General features: G+C 42.0%; 1 protein-coding gene across 1 annotated transcript in view; it reads right to left on the bottom strand.

Annotated features, from left to right (window-relative positions):
• fbn1 (fibrillin 1) overlaps positions 1-15,570 on the bottom strand; it is a 45,403-nt gene that overhangs the window by 4,676 nt on the left and 25,157 nt on the right. Inside the window, exons 32-59 of the mRNA XM_037246723.1 lie at positions 15,182-15,307; positions 12,473-12,595; positions 12,187-12,309; positions 11,981-12,106; positions 10,787-10,909; positions 10,567-10,689; positions 10,296-10,463; positions 9,840-9,908; positions 9,637-9,762; positions 8,607-8,729; positions 8,353-8,511; positions 8,208-8,279; positions 7,985-8,110; positions 7,778-7,900; positions 7,066-7,191; positions 6,865-6,981; positions 6,649-6,774; positions 6,442-6,561; positions 5,204-5,329; positions 3,351-3,503; positions 3,192-3,254; positions 2,998-3,123; positions 2,791-2,910; positions 2,597-2,719; positions 1,439-1,570; positions 1,233-1,358; positions 611-817; positions 7-132 (exon numbers count right to left, since the gene is read on the bottom strand). Of these exons, the coding sequence (XP_037102618.1) occupies positions 7-132; positions 611-817; positions 1,233-1,358; positions 1,439-1,570; positions 2,597-2,719; positions 2,791-2,910; positions 2,998-3,123; positions 3,192-3,254; positions 3,351-3,503; positions 5,204-5,329; positions 6,442-6,561; positions 6,649-6,774; positions 6,865-6,981; positions 7,066-7,191; positions 7,778-7,900; positions 7,985-8,110; positions 8,208-8,279; positions 8,353-8,511; positions 8,607-8,729; positions 9,637-9,762; positions 9,840-9,908; positions 10,296-10,463; positions 10,567-10,689; positions 10,787-10,909; positions 11,981-12,106; positions 12,187-12,309; positions 12,473-12,595; positions 15,182-15,307 (3,501 nt within the window). The remainder of the gene's footprint in view (positions 1-6; positions 133-610; positions 818-1,232; positions 1,359-1,438; positions 1,571-2,596; positions 2,720-2,790; positions 2,911-2,997; positions 3,124-3,191; positions 3,255-3,350; positions 3,504-5,203; positions 5,330-6,441; positions 6,562-6,648; positions 6,775-6,864; positions 6,982-7,065; positions 7,192-7,777; positions 7,901-7,984; positions 8,111-8,207; positions 8,280-8,352; positions 8,512-8,606; positions 8,730-9,636; positions 9,763-9,839; positions 9,909-10,295; positions 10,464-10,566; positions 10,690-10,786; positions 10,910-11,980; positions 12,107-12,186; positions 12,310-12,472; positions 12,596-15,181; positions 15,308-15,570) is intronic.

Raw genomic sequence — 15,570 nt, 5'->3', positions numbered from 1 at the left:
GCTTACCCATGCACTGAGTGCCAGTGATGTCCGTGGTGTAGCCGGGTTTGCAGACGCAGTTGTACGAGCCTAGAGTGTTGACGCACTGGCCGTGCTTGCATAAGTTCCCCATCACACGACACTCGTCAATATCTGAGCAAAAGCGTTCATAAGCGTAAGTAGCCGTTTTCCAACTCAACGGCTGTTCTTCAGCCTTGGATTTATTACCGTATTTTTCGGACTATAAGGCGCACCTTCAATGAATGGCCCATTTTAAAACTTTGTCCTTATATAAGGCGCACCATTAATGCATCATGTCAGATTTTTAATCCAAATCAAATCATTCTCCATTTTATCTTTTTCATTTCAACTTCAGACGCAACAAATTACTTTGTAATCACAAAATAATGATCCATAGTCTTTTTGATTCATGATTCATAGTCTTCAGCGGGCCACTTATGATTGATTTCATGACACAATGCTTCGGGCCAGTTTAAATTTAGGAATTTGGTCCATATATAAGGCGCACCGGACTATAAGGCGCACTGTCGGCTTTTGAGAAAATTTTAGGTTTTTAGGTTCGCCTTAAAGTCCGGAAAATACGGTAGATGGATATTTAATTGCGGAATACCTCTGCCATCCGTGGTGAATCCATGTCCCAGAGGACACATTTTCTTGAAGTGGGTGGTCCCAGGGAGTGGACAAAGCTCACAGTTGTCACCCCAGCCCCTGCCCCCATCACAGCAACACTCCGACTTGGTCACCTTGTTTCTGTTACTGGATGTCATCTGACACAGAGTGGTCAGAACCTCAGTGAAACAGAAGCCCTCGCGGTTATCTAAATGTCGGGAGACAAGGCGAAGGGAAACGTGAGAGCGAGACAAACCATCACATGAGCAAACAAAAAGGTGGCTAAAGGGAAGCAGACAAAGCCACCCAGACATCAGCAGACGTGAGGAGATAACCCACGCGCGCAATCGCTAATGTCTGTCAGAAGCCAGATAGCAAGTGAGCTTCACTTTGCCCGGAGTCTTTCTCACAGACTTCAGTGCATCGCTTTGAATCGGAAGTATATATTTAGATTTTGGACAAAGCCTGTGGAATGATTTCCTTTCCTCTATCTTGACAGTTACAAACACAAGGTTATTAACGAGATGGGAGAGTGCTGCAAAGGGGCTAAAATCTACTCGGGATGTGAACATCCACATTTAACAAATATAACTAAGTTAGGTGGGTATTGCGCAAATACTTACCGATACATTCGGTCTGTGTGGGGTTTGCTGTGAATCCCTGGTCACATTTGCAACGATAGCTTCCTATTGTGTTCTCACAACGACCGTCCTTACAGATGCCTGGTTTGGCTGTACATTCGTTTAGATCTGAAGCAGACATATCAGAGAAGAAGAAAATATTAAATGGCAAAGATAGAACAATGAGGAATATGTTTTAACAGTCTTACCGATGCAGCCATCTCCGCCCGGATGGCGCGTGTATCCAGGAGCGCAGATACACATAAAATTACCGATAAGGTTCTTGCAGGTCATTCCTCTGCTAGCACAATCATCCAGGCCATCTTCACATTCATTCTGGTCTGCAAAACAAACATACTATGTGTTACTCTAAATATGATAGTCTATATCTACAGTTTTCGATGTGCATCAATGATGGTGATTCGCACGTTTATCGTCAAACAAAGTAGCTCAACGAAATACAAAAAGGGTAGTGCAGTGAAACGACCCATATTTTGCAGTTCAGCGTTAGAAAAATTGCATATTCACTTTTTTTGGCCTGTTTTAAACATTTCCGCTACTGTTGTTGGATGTTTCTGCTTCTCTCCCTTGTTGTTACCTGTATTTTGTAATATGTATTATCGTGTTTAAATGCCAGAAGGTACATTTATTAATTAATACTGTTTGTGTAAAGTCCTTGTGCACATTTGGTTTTTGCATTTGTGATGTCACATCAATTGGTGTTATTTAGGCCTCTGCTAGCTTATACTGGAAGAGCCTCACGTGAAGGTGCTTTGTGTGCGGTGAATAATTTAACTAATGAATATGTCATTTATGTACCATAGGTTTATGGTTAAGTACATGCTAGATCTATTGTGTTGATGCTTTATGATTCTCTCCATATTGACTGCTCTGCCACCATCTATTCGCATTAATTAATTATTAATTATTTGTGGATTTTCACTGTTTGCTGTAAGGGAATTCATCTATTGGCTGCTACATGTGCAAAGACTTCCTTCCACTTTGGCCTCCATTAATCTGCTCAATATGACGCAGGCATGGAGTTGCACATAGACAAGTAGTAAGAGACTCGGCGGTCCGGTTAGAACTGGGAAATAAATAATGACGCTATCGACACTGAGAGGTTCCATCTGTCTCGGCGCTTCTCTCCAAATACAACCGTCGCTATGACACCACGCCATCTGAGACAATCAAGGTGTAAACAGTGACTCGTCCGGTTACATTTTCTCAGGCTTTAAGAAGGCTTGAGAAATAATATGTTATGTAACTTCACGAGGGGTTTAATATTACTCGAGTATACAGTATTAATGCAAAATGACGTGTGAGCTGCGTCTAGGACTGTTTGGTCCTTGAGTTGTGATTCCTACCTTTACACATCCTCCTATCTTCACGCAGCACGTATCCTGTTGGACATTTACACTCATAGGAGCCCACTACATTATTGCAGCGGAATGCACACAGCAGAGGATTCTGGGCACACTCGTTGATGTCTACAAGAGAGGAGAGAAAAAGTTACAGGAGTGCAGATAAATTAGATGCAACCAGAGTACATTTCACACACCTTCGCAGTCCATCATGGGACCAGGCTCAAAGCCTTCCTCACATGCACACTCAAAGCCTCCGATCACATTTGTGCACGTGCCGTTTCCGCAGGGGTTACCAATTTCGCACTCATCAGTGTCTGGAATGGACAAAGAGAATTGAATGTATGTTCATCGCCACTCGTACCAAAGAAAGCCAGCAACAATTGATGATGAGAGACACTTGCCTACGCAAGTAAATCTGAATGCGGTGATGTCGAGGTGGTAGCCCATTTGACATTCACAGCGGAAAGAGCCATCTGTGTTGATGCACTGGCCGTTTTCACAGGGGTTATGGATGCATTCATCGATATCTAAGAGAGACGCAAAGTTAACATGATGGGTCGGAGCAGAACGATTCATGCTAGATAAACACTCATACCTTTCTGAACGTCATCGATCCCGCGTTGGTATCCCTTATTTATACAGAGAAGGGGAAATGCCTCTAGAACATCATACACAAAAGTCATTAATACCAAAAACATCTTGTATGAATCAGCATTCTGGTGTTGTTTTGTTTCCATGTATGACGAAAACCTACCCTCGGTCTCGCCAGGGCAGATTTCACAGGGATCTCCCCAGCCTTGACCCAGCATTCCGGTGCAGCAGCATTCTTCCTTGGTAATATTCTGCGGCTTTGGAACCTGACATTGTCCATTTTCAAACCGTGTATAGCAGTAGTTGATGCGTACATCTGGCAAACACAAGAAACAGAAAACAGAGACAAAAATTGAGACAACTGGATAACACAATTTGAAACAGTATGATGGGCCAAAGCATTCTAAGTCTAGACATACATACTACATGTATGTTAAAAACTAATAGAGTGTTTCCTTGAGATTAAGTTGTTTTGTCAATCAAAAAAATATTTGTGTTCCAAAAGCCTCACTGTAAAAGATTCCAATTGTTTATCAAAACTTAATTGAAGACAATTTACTGAGGGTTGATTTTCACATGTTGATCAATTACAAAATAGATTTCACTGAAACATTGTGGCGAATGCATAAAAGCAGAGGACTACATGTTGGTAAGGATAAAGGCAGAGAGATGCAAATACATTTTGAATCACTAAGCCATCGAAGAAATGGTCCAAACTCTTAATAATGGTTTCCCGTTCATTATCATCCTTGAACCCGAAAATAATCTGATAAATTATGTTGACGAGAACTCTGTTGAACACTTACTGAAGAACACATCTTCCGCACATCTGCTCCTGTGAGTTCCCAGATTGGGGTTTGTAGCGTTCTAAGTTTGAAGCTTTATCAGAGCAGAAAATGGAGCCTTTTCTTTTGCTGCTTTATGCTAAATAGCTATAACTCAACTCGGGGAGGTTGGCAAATGAAGAACATTGTGAGGACTCTTGTTCTTCCTGGCTCTTACTTGTAATGAGAAGCACATGGTCACACACTCCTGCTAGCTCTTCACCCAACTGTGCAAATAAGTGCCTTGACCTCCACAAACCGCGCACACACACATGAGCGTCCACCTGGCGAGGACATGAACACCTGGTGCTGTGTACACAGCGACTTTGCGGGTCCAGTTACTTTGCTCCACAAAAACAATCTGCAGATATTTCCGCAGAACACGTGACGCCTTGTGCACAGATGTTGTGTCAAAATGCTTTTAGATGTTAAGCAAAATAGCAAACACGGGCAAAGCAGTCTTTTAAGTCAGTGACACATGGAAAAGAAAACCAAACAATAGCAAATACTAACAATGAAATATTCCTGATGGGATCCAAAACATAATGTTTAGTGTATTAGTGGTGGGGTCACCATATTGTTCTATTTTGTTTCAGGGGTCATTTGGACAAATTTCTATTAGCATTTGACATCTTATGCTTACAAATACTGCAAAGCCTATCTATCTGAATGATACCTGAAATCAAATATATGTATCGTGACTTCTTGGACACCCCGTCGCCTTCTCCATTCATCGCATGTCAATCATCCTTTACTATAAAAACAATCCCAAAACAAGTGTGACGGGATTTATCCTTGATCTCATTTCTTTCCCGCATTTCCCGCCCTCCACCCTGCAGCTCTATTTCATGCCCCCACCCTTCAGTCAAGCACGATTGACGCAAGGGAGAGGGGCGAAATGCAAACTTTAATCCACCTCTTCACAACCGGTGATGTCATCGCTTGAGTGTTTCAAAGGAACTCCCTAACAGTGGACTCGGCGCTCCCCCACCCAAGCGCTAAACACGCACACGCAGTACATAAATGCACATGCACGAACGAGGAGATGGGAAGGTGGTCGGTCTGGACTGAGCAAAAAGCAGCAGGGACAGTGAGTGCTTTCTTGGCACATGAGGATAAAACTACACAGATACAGCTTGCACCTCATCTGTAAGATAGTTTGAACATAGTCTTGTTTCTCTCACATACTTACCTAAACATCTGCGTCCCGAGGCAGACAGTTGGAAGCCCTCAGGGCATAAGCAGGTGAAGCTTCCCTCCGTGTTGGAGCAGGTTCCAAACTGACAGATCTCGGGTGACTGCGAACACTCGTCAATGTCTGGCACGAAAGGAAATCAAATCAAAATCGGTACAGAAGTTCACTCGAAGGCTTTTTGTTCATCTGCTTCAAAGTTAATGGGTCAAATCAGTCAAGTCAGTGACTCAGAGTTTATTAAAATATGAGATTTGTGAACAGAACATCACAAGGGGAAGAACCTTGCTGTCATGCATTCGGCCGTCACAATGACCAGCTGCTGCTCTTTTGCTGATGTTAAGTATTTATTAGTGCCGTTCCTCCCTGCTTCTAAGAACAGAGCCCTTAGTAGGAATGTGTTGAAGTCTGCCGAATATCTCTTCATCAGCACCACTACATAAACAATCCAAGCATTCTAGTTTGGGCCCACTCCCACATGTGAGGAGGAGGAGGAGACAAATGAGACATGAATGGGGAGCAGCGCAGGCAAAGGTTTATGCTCATCTACTTGGAGACTGTTCTAACAAAGAATCAAGACAGGAGTAACGTAATCTGGAGGGATAGTTTTGATTCATGAAATGTATTGATTTTGTTAGCAGAATGACCTAAGATGAAACTTGCTAGAATGATGCTCACAAAATACCTGTAGCTTTTTTACTTTCTTTCTTCTGCTACCAGTAATTATGTCAGGGGACAAGCCACCACTGGTAGTGGGTTGCAAAATTTGTCAATTTTGAAAGTTGCAATCTTTTCATAGAAATTACCAGGAACAAACCAGACATTTCCTTAACTCCTTCACTTCATCTCAAATCCAACTGGTACTATATTTCTTATGTACGTTTTTCAACAAGTAGGTATGAAAAAGGGTCTCGCCTAGCTTGGCTGCTACATTCAAGTGAGTAAGCCGCTGTAATAACGGACAGATCCCTATAGATGGCGCATTGCCTTGGATTGGAGGTCTATACCACTTTTGAGTAGAAGACAAAGTATTGAATCTTTGCTTGTGAAATCGATTATGAGAGAAATGCCAAAAGATTTTAAATCCGACAAGTTTAGAAATCTCGTAGGCAAAAATAATCTGCACATGTATGGTATGAAAAGTATGTAGTTAGCAAATAGTTATTTTTTCTGTGATTGTTTCGGCCCAAGCGCTGATGTGATGCTTCTTCAGTGACTGCTTTTTATGTTGAAGTTACCTTCACAAGTTTCTTCATGGAGAAAATATCCAGGTGGGCAAATACATCTGTACGAGCCATCCAGATTCAAACAGGTGCCAACGCCGCATGTGCCAGGATTTACTACGCATTCATTAATATCTGAGAAGAGAGAGACGCGCAAGAGGCATTGAGTAAATTAGTAAATCACACAGTACAGTTGACGTGAAAATAGCTATACTTTCTTACCTACACACTGTCTTCCATCAAGATTAAGTTCATAGCCATCGTTGCACACACACTGGAAGTTGCCCACAGTGTTCAGGCACTGCCCGTTACGACAGAGTCCTCTCTGGCTAGAGCACTCATCAATGTCTGAACACAACAAAAACATAAATACAGTTGTATTTTACCTATAACATTGCCGTGGTTCTCATACATATTCTTTGCACGCATGTACAGTACCTATACATTCACTGTTATGTGAATTCTGGAATCCGGGGTAGCAGAGGCAGTTGTATGAGCCAACGGTGTTCTTACAGGTCCCATTGCCGCATGGCTGTTGCTCGCACTCGTCCGTGTCTACGAATGTCATTCTCAGTTTAAACAGGATAGCACTCACTAGAGAAAAGAACAATTGGAAGGTAAAAAAAAAAAAGGTCTTACCAACACACATTGACTGGTCCCGTGTTGTTTTGAATCCATTGGGGCAGATGCAGCGGAAGCTCCCTCGCGTGTCGATGCACTGACCAGGACTGCAAACACTGGGGTTCTCGACACATTCGTTACGATCTAAGGAAAAGACAAACAAATGCATACATAGACCAGAAATTTAATGCATTATGTTTCAATTAAAGTAGGAGGGGTAAAACCAGACAAAACATTTCATGAACGTATTTAGCTGATTTTCATTTACCCCCACAATAAACGGGGTTTGACAAAAGATAACTGCCATCTACATATTTTATTAATTGTGCATGACGTAAATGAAATAATTACCACCACTAAAGTAATAGTCTGTGTACAATGTAATCTAAAAAGAAGATTCTGGCATTAGCAGCTTCCACTCCAACCAGTGCCATCTTACATTTCTATCCATTTCTTTTGTGTTTCTCCCAATTCAAGTCATATTTATTCATATAGCGCTTCATCACAAAAAAGTCTTAACGGGCCTCGCATGCCCACAGTTGACAAATATTAACAACATCCCCTTAGCTTAACCCCTAGGAGGGCAAGGAAATACTAAAAAAATAAACATGTGTGGAGAAATGAGAAACCTTGAGAAGGGGCCGCAGATGGGGGAATCCCCCTCCCAGAGTTTTATATTTTTTGACATATTAGGAGTCAACTGAACATGCATGTGAAGGACATACTGTACCTAGGCATTGTCCCGTCGAGCTGAGGCGAAATCCAGGTCTGCACTCGCATCGGTAGCTCCCAGGCATGTTTAAGCAGGCTGCATTCTGCTGGCACATGGGTCCATTCTGACACTCGTCGATATCTAAGAACAGGAGGAGGGGATGTGTTATTATCTTGAGTTGGTATTTATGTGCATCAGGATAAGAAAAGTTCATCAATATTGTACCTTCACAAATCAGTAGCTTGTCATTGTAGATGAAGCCAATGGGACACTCGCACCTGAAGCTACCGATCATGTTGATGCATACTCCATTCTCACACACGCCTGGGATTTCCCTGCATTCATCAATGTCTAGTGCAAGGAGCAAGATAAACATACAATATGAAATACCCTACCGACAAAAAGTTTGTACTGCGATAAAAACGTGTCGCAATCATTCAACTGTTACCGATAACTCTTCCAGTCGTGATGTCGATATAATATCCTGGTCTCTCGCTGCCGCACAGAATGGCAAACTCATCTGAGTGGAGAAAAATTCACGTAAGGTTCACCCGTTCTTTCGTGTGTGTATATGATGGTGTGTAGGACCTTACCGCTGCTGGGCACAGGACACTGCTCACAGGGTTTATTCCACGCACGACCAATGTTATAGGCACAGCAACACTTCTTTTTGGTCATGTTGAATGTTAGCTCTCCATCACATGTTCTGTTGTCCGAATAAAAGTTCCTGTAGCAATAGCTCTTCCTCATATCTATAAGTCATGACAAAATACAGTGGTTACAAAGGATTGTGTCCTGTCAACTTTCTATCTAAAGGTTATTGTATTTCATATGTATTCAGACGTACCCATGCAATTGTTGCCTCCATTGACTTGCATGTAGTCCACGGGGCAGATACAAGTGTAGTTTCCGATGGTGTTGTAACACTGGCCGGGCCCACAAATACCTGGACGCTCACATTCGTTGATATCTGTGCACAAAAAGACTTTTTCACTTTCTACTTACAAGAAAGTACTTGACAAAGTAAGCATTTTATTATGCAGTGATTTTTGATACTCTACATTCAAGGTTTCCATTTAACTGAAGAGTTCAGCGCCATAAAGATGTATTTGCTTTATTAGGCCTACGCATTTTTTGGTGTAAGATAAGATTCATTTCAAAGCCATGCCACATCTGTTTTCCATTCTTACGACAGTTAGTCTGGTTTAGCAAAAAGAGTGAGTGCCTGTACCGGCAGTATTTCAGAGAATAAAAGTCCAGGAGAATAATTTTGCATTTGTGAAAAAAGTTTGCGGTTCCAGCGATATCGGGTAATTTGCGAGTCAGCATGGGCGGGTTAATAAATATTAAAAGTTAAAATAAAATCGTGATTGCCACACCTCCTGACTTGAGGCCACAATAAAATAACCTCCCGAGCAGCCCCCACATCTCTTTTAGTTGTTAATAGTCCAACCTTTACAGTGCTTGTAATGAAAGTATGGAGCCGGAGCCATGGCAGCACAGAAGGATGCTGGTCAGCCACTAAGGAACGTGCTTGGGGATTCATTTCTACTTATTACACAGTTTTGTACGTCATTTTCTAATTGCATCAGTTATGGCGCTAACACAAAAGGAGTTTAGGAAGATAATGCAACCACAGTCGCTTGCTTTCGTGAAATTGTTGGACGTCTGGTACTCGCGGGCATTTCCTACCATCAATGACAATCGTAATAAATTACCGTATTAAAGTAGTGATAAAACATCACTTTTGGGTGGTGTATTGATGTTGGTGAGGCAATATAAGGTAACAAGTTAACGCAAGAAAGTTGGCGTTTTTTTGTTGTTGTTATTTTGGAGATACCGGCGATGTGTCTGTCTGGTGCATCATCACATAATACCTTCACAGATTCTGGTCTCTGGGTTGAGCGCAAAACCTCTTGGACATTCACACTGAAAGCTCCCAAAGGTGTTGATGCACTTTCCTCCCTGACACAAGCCCGGCAATTCCTGACACTCATTTATATCTGTCGGGGAAGAAAAATCACAATGAGGGAATGATTTTCACGCAGGAGTCATTCTAGCTCCAATGTTAGCGTCTGACCTTCCAAGATGACAGTGATGGGATTCGGTCTGAAGCCTTCGCCACCTGGGCACAGGGTCTTATACTCGGCTGTGGGGCACAATTACAAATCAGAACGTCAACAAATCATGTTGGAGCTTTGTTGTTGTGAAACATAAGTGAAATAATAAAGATACTTTTGTTCCATAGAAGCAGTTTCTGAACATCTGCTGGCAATTTTCATGCAAGTTGCATAAAGCGCGCTCTCATTCTAGTATCCAAGCCTGACATGTCTGCCGACAGTAATAATAACCGGAAATGACTTCAAGTGATTCAAGGGTTCTAAGAAGCAAATTGGTTCATTTCCTGTGATTAATCAAAGCTAACTGCAACTGATCATAGTCTGATGGCTCATGCACGCAAATGACATCACTAAATTGGAAATAAAAAGAGACAGGCATAACCCGTGTCATGTCAAGAAAGGACTTGGTGACCCACTGTCGTTGAGAGCCGGGCATAATTCACACGGGTTTCCCCAAGCATGGCCCAGAGAACAGCAACAAGATGCTTTAGAAACACCAACTCCAATCTCATTGGAGCAGTCCAAGCTCTCAGATGAGTCTCCTCTGGGCCGAACATCCAGGTAGCAGCTTCCAGAGCGAGTGTCTGTTAGTGCACAAAACAAACATGGGTGTATTTTTTTTTACCTTCACCTCAGTATATTGTCAGCAACTAATCATTAACATGTGAAGGAACTTGTGCGTCTCACCTACGCATCCCACCCGGGTGGGGTTAAGCTCAAAATCAGTGGGGCAGTTACAAAGGTAGTTTCCGGGGGTGTTAACGCAAATCCCATTAATGCAAATGGTTGGGTCTGCACATTCATTGATATCTGAGAAAGACAAAGCAAAAAGTTTTGATAGTGTCAGTCCCATATAAATACATGAATGTGAACATAAAAATAGCAAAAATGGGCAATGTCATCAAACCTGTACAGTTGCCTCCACTCCTGTCCAGTTCATAACCAATGTTACATTCACATCTAAAAAGGCCTGGAATGTTCTTGCAGCGTCCATTGACACAGATGTCAGCGAAGGTACATTCGTCAATGTCTGTGAAAAAGACAGGGGGAGGAAGAACGAAAAAATTAGGAGGTGGGAAGAGGAAGAGGGAGGGAGGCCCGAGGCTGGGGATGATGGGATCGGGGTGGAAAATTGTCAGCCTACAATAGGAAGTGAAGACCCTGCTCACGTCTTCTCTAGATAGAAAGAAAAAATGGCAAAACATCTCTGGTCCGGCACGTTCTTAGATGAGATGTGTCAGAAGAGTTCCAGGACTAGCGTGATATGATATCTTTCAAATCCAATCTACAAGTTTTACCCTCCTCCAAAACAGTTTCCCTTAATGAGCTTGGGGAAAGGGAATCACACAAAGACAATTTGTGTGAGTGTCGAAGGTGCTCCAGCCTGGTGATATTGTTCTCGGGAAGGAACTGTCAGATGCTCAAGGCAATGTGAGCAGGTGCATTGTCATAATTGTGTAGGTGTGAATGACAGTCATCTGCTCCCTGTTTTTTTTTTATTGTGTTCACCTCACAACTATCGTTAAGGTCAATTTCTGCACATACAACCATCGTATTACTTTAATAACTTGAGTATTGCTCATTTATTTTCAAATCAGGTCCATGAATTGTTAAGAGTTAACATAAGGAGACCAGATGCCCCCGCCCCCACGCACATTTTGGGGCCGACAGTCCTATCTACAGCATTTGAGTCAGTGTTTATGGAATCATTTGTAATTTGATGTTTTGACCTTGTCTGGAATAATCAAACAGAATTGTCACCTGTGCCACATATTTTAAGAATAGTTGATCGATTATTTATCAACACGCAGATGTCGTGATGGAATGATAAACTAACCTTTTGCGACTTTTCATCTTTTTGTCAGTAAGTCACTTTGTCCTGCTTTTCCTTCATGTGGCTGCAACTGAATGTGCCAAAACGAATCTATTAAATTGCGCATGACTTATCATGCCCCGTTCCAATGCCTCATGAGTCCCATTTGAATACATTCTCTGTTTGGATGGATTTTTTTTCCCCTCGAGAGCATAAACAAGTGACCATTCACGACGAAAGCATTTTAAATCGGTAAAAATGATTCAATGCCGTTGCCTGTTATCTTACCCTCACAAGCTTTGCCGTCAGCGGTGGGGATGAAGCCCATGTCACATTCACAGCGGTAGCCGCCGGGCATGTTCAAACAGTGGCCACTCTCACACAGGTTACCATTCTCTGCGCACTCATCACTGTCTGCAATTGGAGGTCACACAAAATAGAAAATGTATTATATTGGTTTCCCCCGAGTCAGGCTTCTGGTTCGCATGTGGGACCTGAGCAATGGAAGCCATCTCCAGAAAATCCATCTTTGCATGCACACCGATACGAGCCCATGGTGTTGAGACATTCGGCGTTGTTGCTGCACAAGTGGGTCCCATTGGAGCATTCATCCAGGTCTTTAAAAAGAGAAAAAAGAAATGACATTCAGATTTGTGTACAGTATCATTCATGGTCAAAAACATTTGAACGAATGAAAGGTTTAACTCAAATTAAACCAACATGATAAACGGATTATATTAATGCGACCTTTTTGTTTTCAGTGTGTAGTGTTTGCGTTACCTGTGCATTTAAGGCCATCGCCGATCCACCCAGAAGCACAGTTGCATTTGAAGCTACCTGCTGTATTGGTGCATGTTGCATGTCGGTCACAATTGTGAGCTCCAATTTCGCACTCATTGATATCTGTCGAAGAGAGGAGAAATAAAGGAATAATATGCTTAAAAGAGTTTCATTCCTGCATTACCCATCCACATCTGGGTTTTGGCCATTTTTACTGCCACTTGTCCCGTCCCGTGTGTGCTTGCAAAGTGGGTATCTATTTTGTCTTTCTCTGTTTTGAACTCGCCCAAAAATGTTTGTATACTCGTGAGACAAACTCTTTTTGAGGCTGGCGATTAGAGATTAGCTCTGCTGGTTTACAGCCTCCCTAAATAAAGGTTATGTCTTAGCTCCACGGTATTCGAGGATTGGCTTAATATAAGGCCTAAGAGCAAATAAATCTCTCGGGATCACAGAAGGAATTAAATACAATTTTCCTCCAAGCTTTGATCTTAGCACATGAAACGGGCACTCGTTGTGATGTGCAAATATGAAACACAAACAAGGCAAGAAATGTGTCAGCAGGCACAGCTGGTGTCATGGATGAGGATCCGTTTAATGAGGTAAATATTTGGCAGATGATGGGCAACTAAAGAGGAATCAAATAAAGAGAAACACACCAGCTGTCCTGTGCCAGCTTCACAACTGGTCTAAAAGGGAAAATGTGTGTTATTATGGCTGGTGCTTCAGTTTAGCTCATCATCTTGATATTCTCCAGCACAGCTAAGACACCATTCGGCTTTCTAACCCACCCGAGGACATCCCCACCCATCTTAACTTTCCAATTAGCTTCTAAACACATAAATACAACAAACGAACAAAGTCACAGACCCTGCCCTGTGGTTTTCAGTGTTGTGGGATAGAACTGACACATTATCCTGGTGAGAATGTCAGCAACATCTTGACCAGATGTCATTAATTTTTCTCACACATGCACAACAATTGATCAAATGACAATTTGGGATTCGTGACAACGACAAAACGTTTGTTGTTGTTTTTTTAAATTACTGTGACTTCCACACAAGAAGACCAGAGAATGGATGAGCATACTATGAAACATACTGCTTACTGTGTATTGAGAGTCAAGTGCAATAAATGGCCATCATCATTTTTAGTATGTGGTTAATTCAGTGTTCTTCATGCTCCTTGTGAATGTTTTCATTTTGTATTTGTGTGTTTATTTGTCCAATTTGAGAAATGGCTGAAATTGCATCAACAACTATCATGCTCCTTTGAGTTATAAATGTTATAAAAGTCAATTGTAAAGTAATTATCATACAAGTTTGTCCTCTTTGGCACATATGAACTGAACTGAAGTTAAGTGATGGTCGACTCCCGTGTAATTCATACCCTGGTCGAGTTTGGAAGAAGTGTTGCTTGGACTATCTGGATGAAATTTGTCTGGCAGTCATGCATCATTATTGGATAAATAATCTAGAGGGAGCATACTCTAGAGCAGTGCAATCAAGAGTACTACATCTAAACTATCGATCGGCCTTATATGCATGTAATGAGAAATGTTGGGAATACTTTGAACGTGAAACTTTGTGTCGAATACCGGTAATGAAAATAGCTCATGTGTTTGTTTGTTTTTTAATGTCACTTAAAACAACTTTATTATGGCTCACATACAAAATGTTGAACTCAAGAATGTGACCAATGAGACGTTCAGTTCAGGTTGAGAATATTTACCTTATAATATGTACCTTGCGGTGCATCTGCACTTGAAATCCAAATTTTGTTTCAAAATGTCTTACTTGAGACAAATTGCTGACATGTTTTCTCAGTATTCCGGAGCTAAAGTTCCCAAACTGTGAATCACAATTGGCTGCATTGGATATTTTAAAGGGACCAGGAAAGCCAGTGTGTGCATCGCTACTTTTAATCACACATCAGACAGTCTGTTTATTTGTGTCTGAAGGTAGACATGCTGCTGCTGACTATGCGTCTGACTCATTTCAGCGCGATGGGGCCAGTTCAGATCCCAATCCAAGTTGTCAACTAGTCCTCTCCAGCAGTCTTTTAAGAGGCATTGTAAATCAGAATTCACTCAGACTAGACGAGCGGCGAGTTTAAACTCAATCAGGCCGGATGGGCTTTGTATTTATGTGTTCTGGAGTCATCTCAGGTGATTACAGGCTGTAGAGGCTCTCCAACTATCACGTCATGTTTAACTCACCTTAATGAAAGAGCAGCAATGGTATAAACTGTGGTGCAATGCGATACATGCGTTTCAAAAAAAGAATCACGGCTCCTGTTCCCGATGTCGTCAAGTGTGCGTGCATATATGGTCTCAGATGATGGTGATACAGCTACTTCTGGTTAGCTCGATATTCTCCCCAGCTATACCCGCTAAACGTTTTTTTTTTTTTGACTGTTTGACGGACTGACGGATGACGGATGATGGAAGTGTGGTTCAAATAATGATGGGCTATGACAGTTTGGCTAAAAATAATGATGGACCGATGAAGTCGGGCTGCTGACGAATGGCACGCCGGCAATATTTACTGACACTCCCATCTCTGAAAATATCCTCACTCTCTCCTTCATAACCAATCTGCTTCTTCTCTGACATTCACGCCGTGACTTTGTGGCTCATTTCATCTCAGGCTTGTTTTGCTGCATTGAGCAGGACAGGAATACACGCCAAAGTGTGTCAGTGCCACTCACCTGTGCAGCCTGTCGTTCCTTTGCGGACAGAGTATCCCAGATCACAGTGACAAATGAAGGATCCCTTTGTGTTCTCACAGTTCCCACTCAGGCAGATGTTGGGGTTGAGCTCACACTCGTCCACATCTTAAGAATAAACAATGACAAACAGTGAAATTGACAAGCATGTGTTTCATTTTAATAAGCAGCACAATGGGCACTTGTGCTGACCTTTTCATAAGTGCTCAAATCATTGTTTTGAGCTTTTTGTTTTGTTTCTCAGTGGAACCAGGCATCGAAATGTCACACATTCCTCTCCACCACAATGTTCACTTTAATATCTTCAACAACAATATTACTCACTGCTCGCTCACCCGCTCTGAGTCATAAAATTCTACTGACATGACACA

This window comes from Syngnathus acus, chromosome 3 (genome assembly GCF_901709675.1).
Source record: "Syngnathus acus chromosome 3, fSynAcu1.2, whole genome shotgun sequence".
NCBI lineage: Eukaryota > Metazoa > Chordata > Actinopteri > Syngnathiformes > Syngnathidae > Syngnathus > Syngnathus acus.
This window is presented reverse-complemented; position numbering and strand designations above follow the sequence as displayed.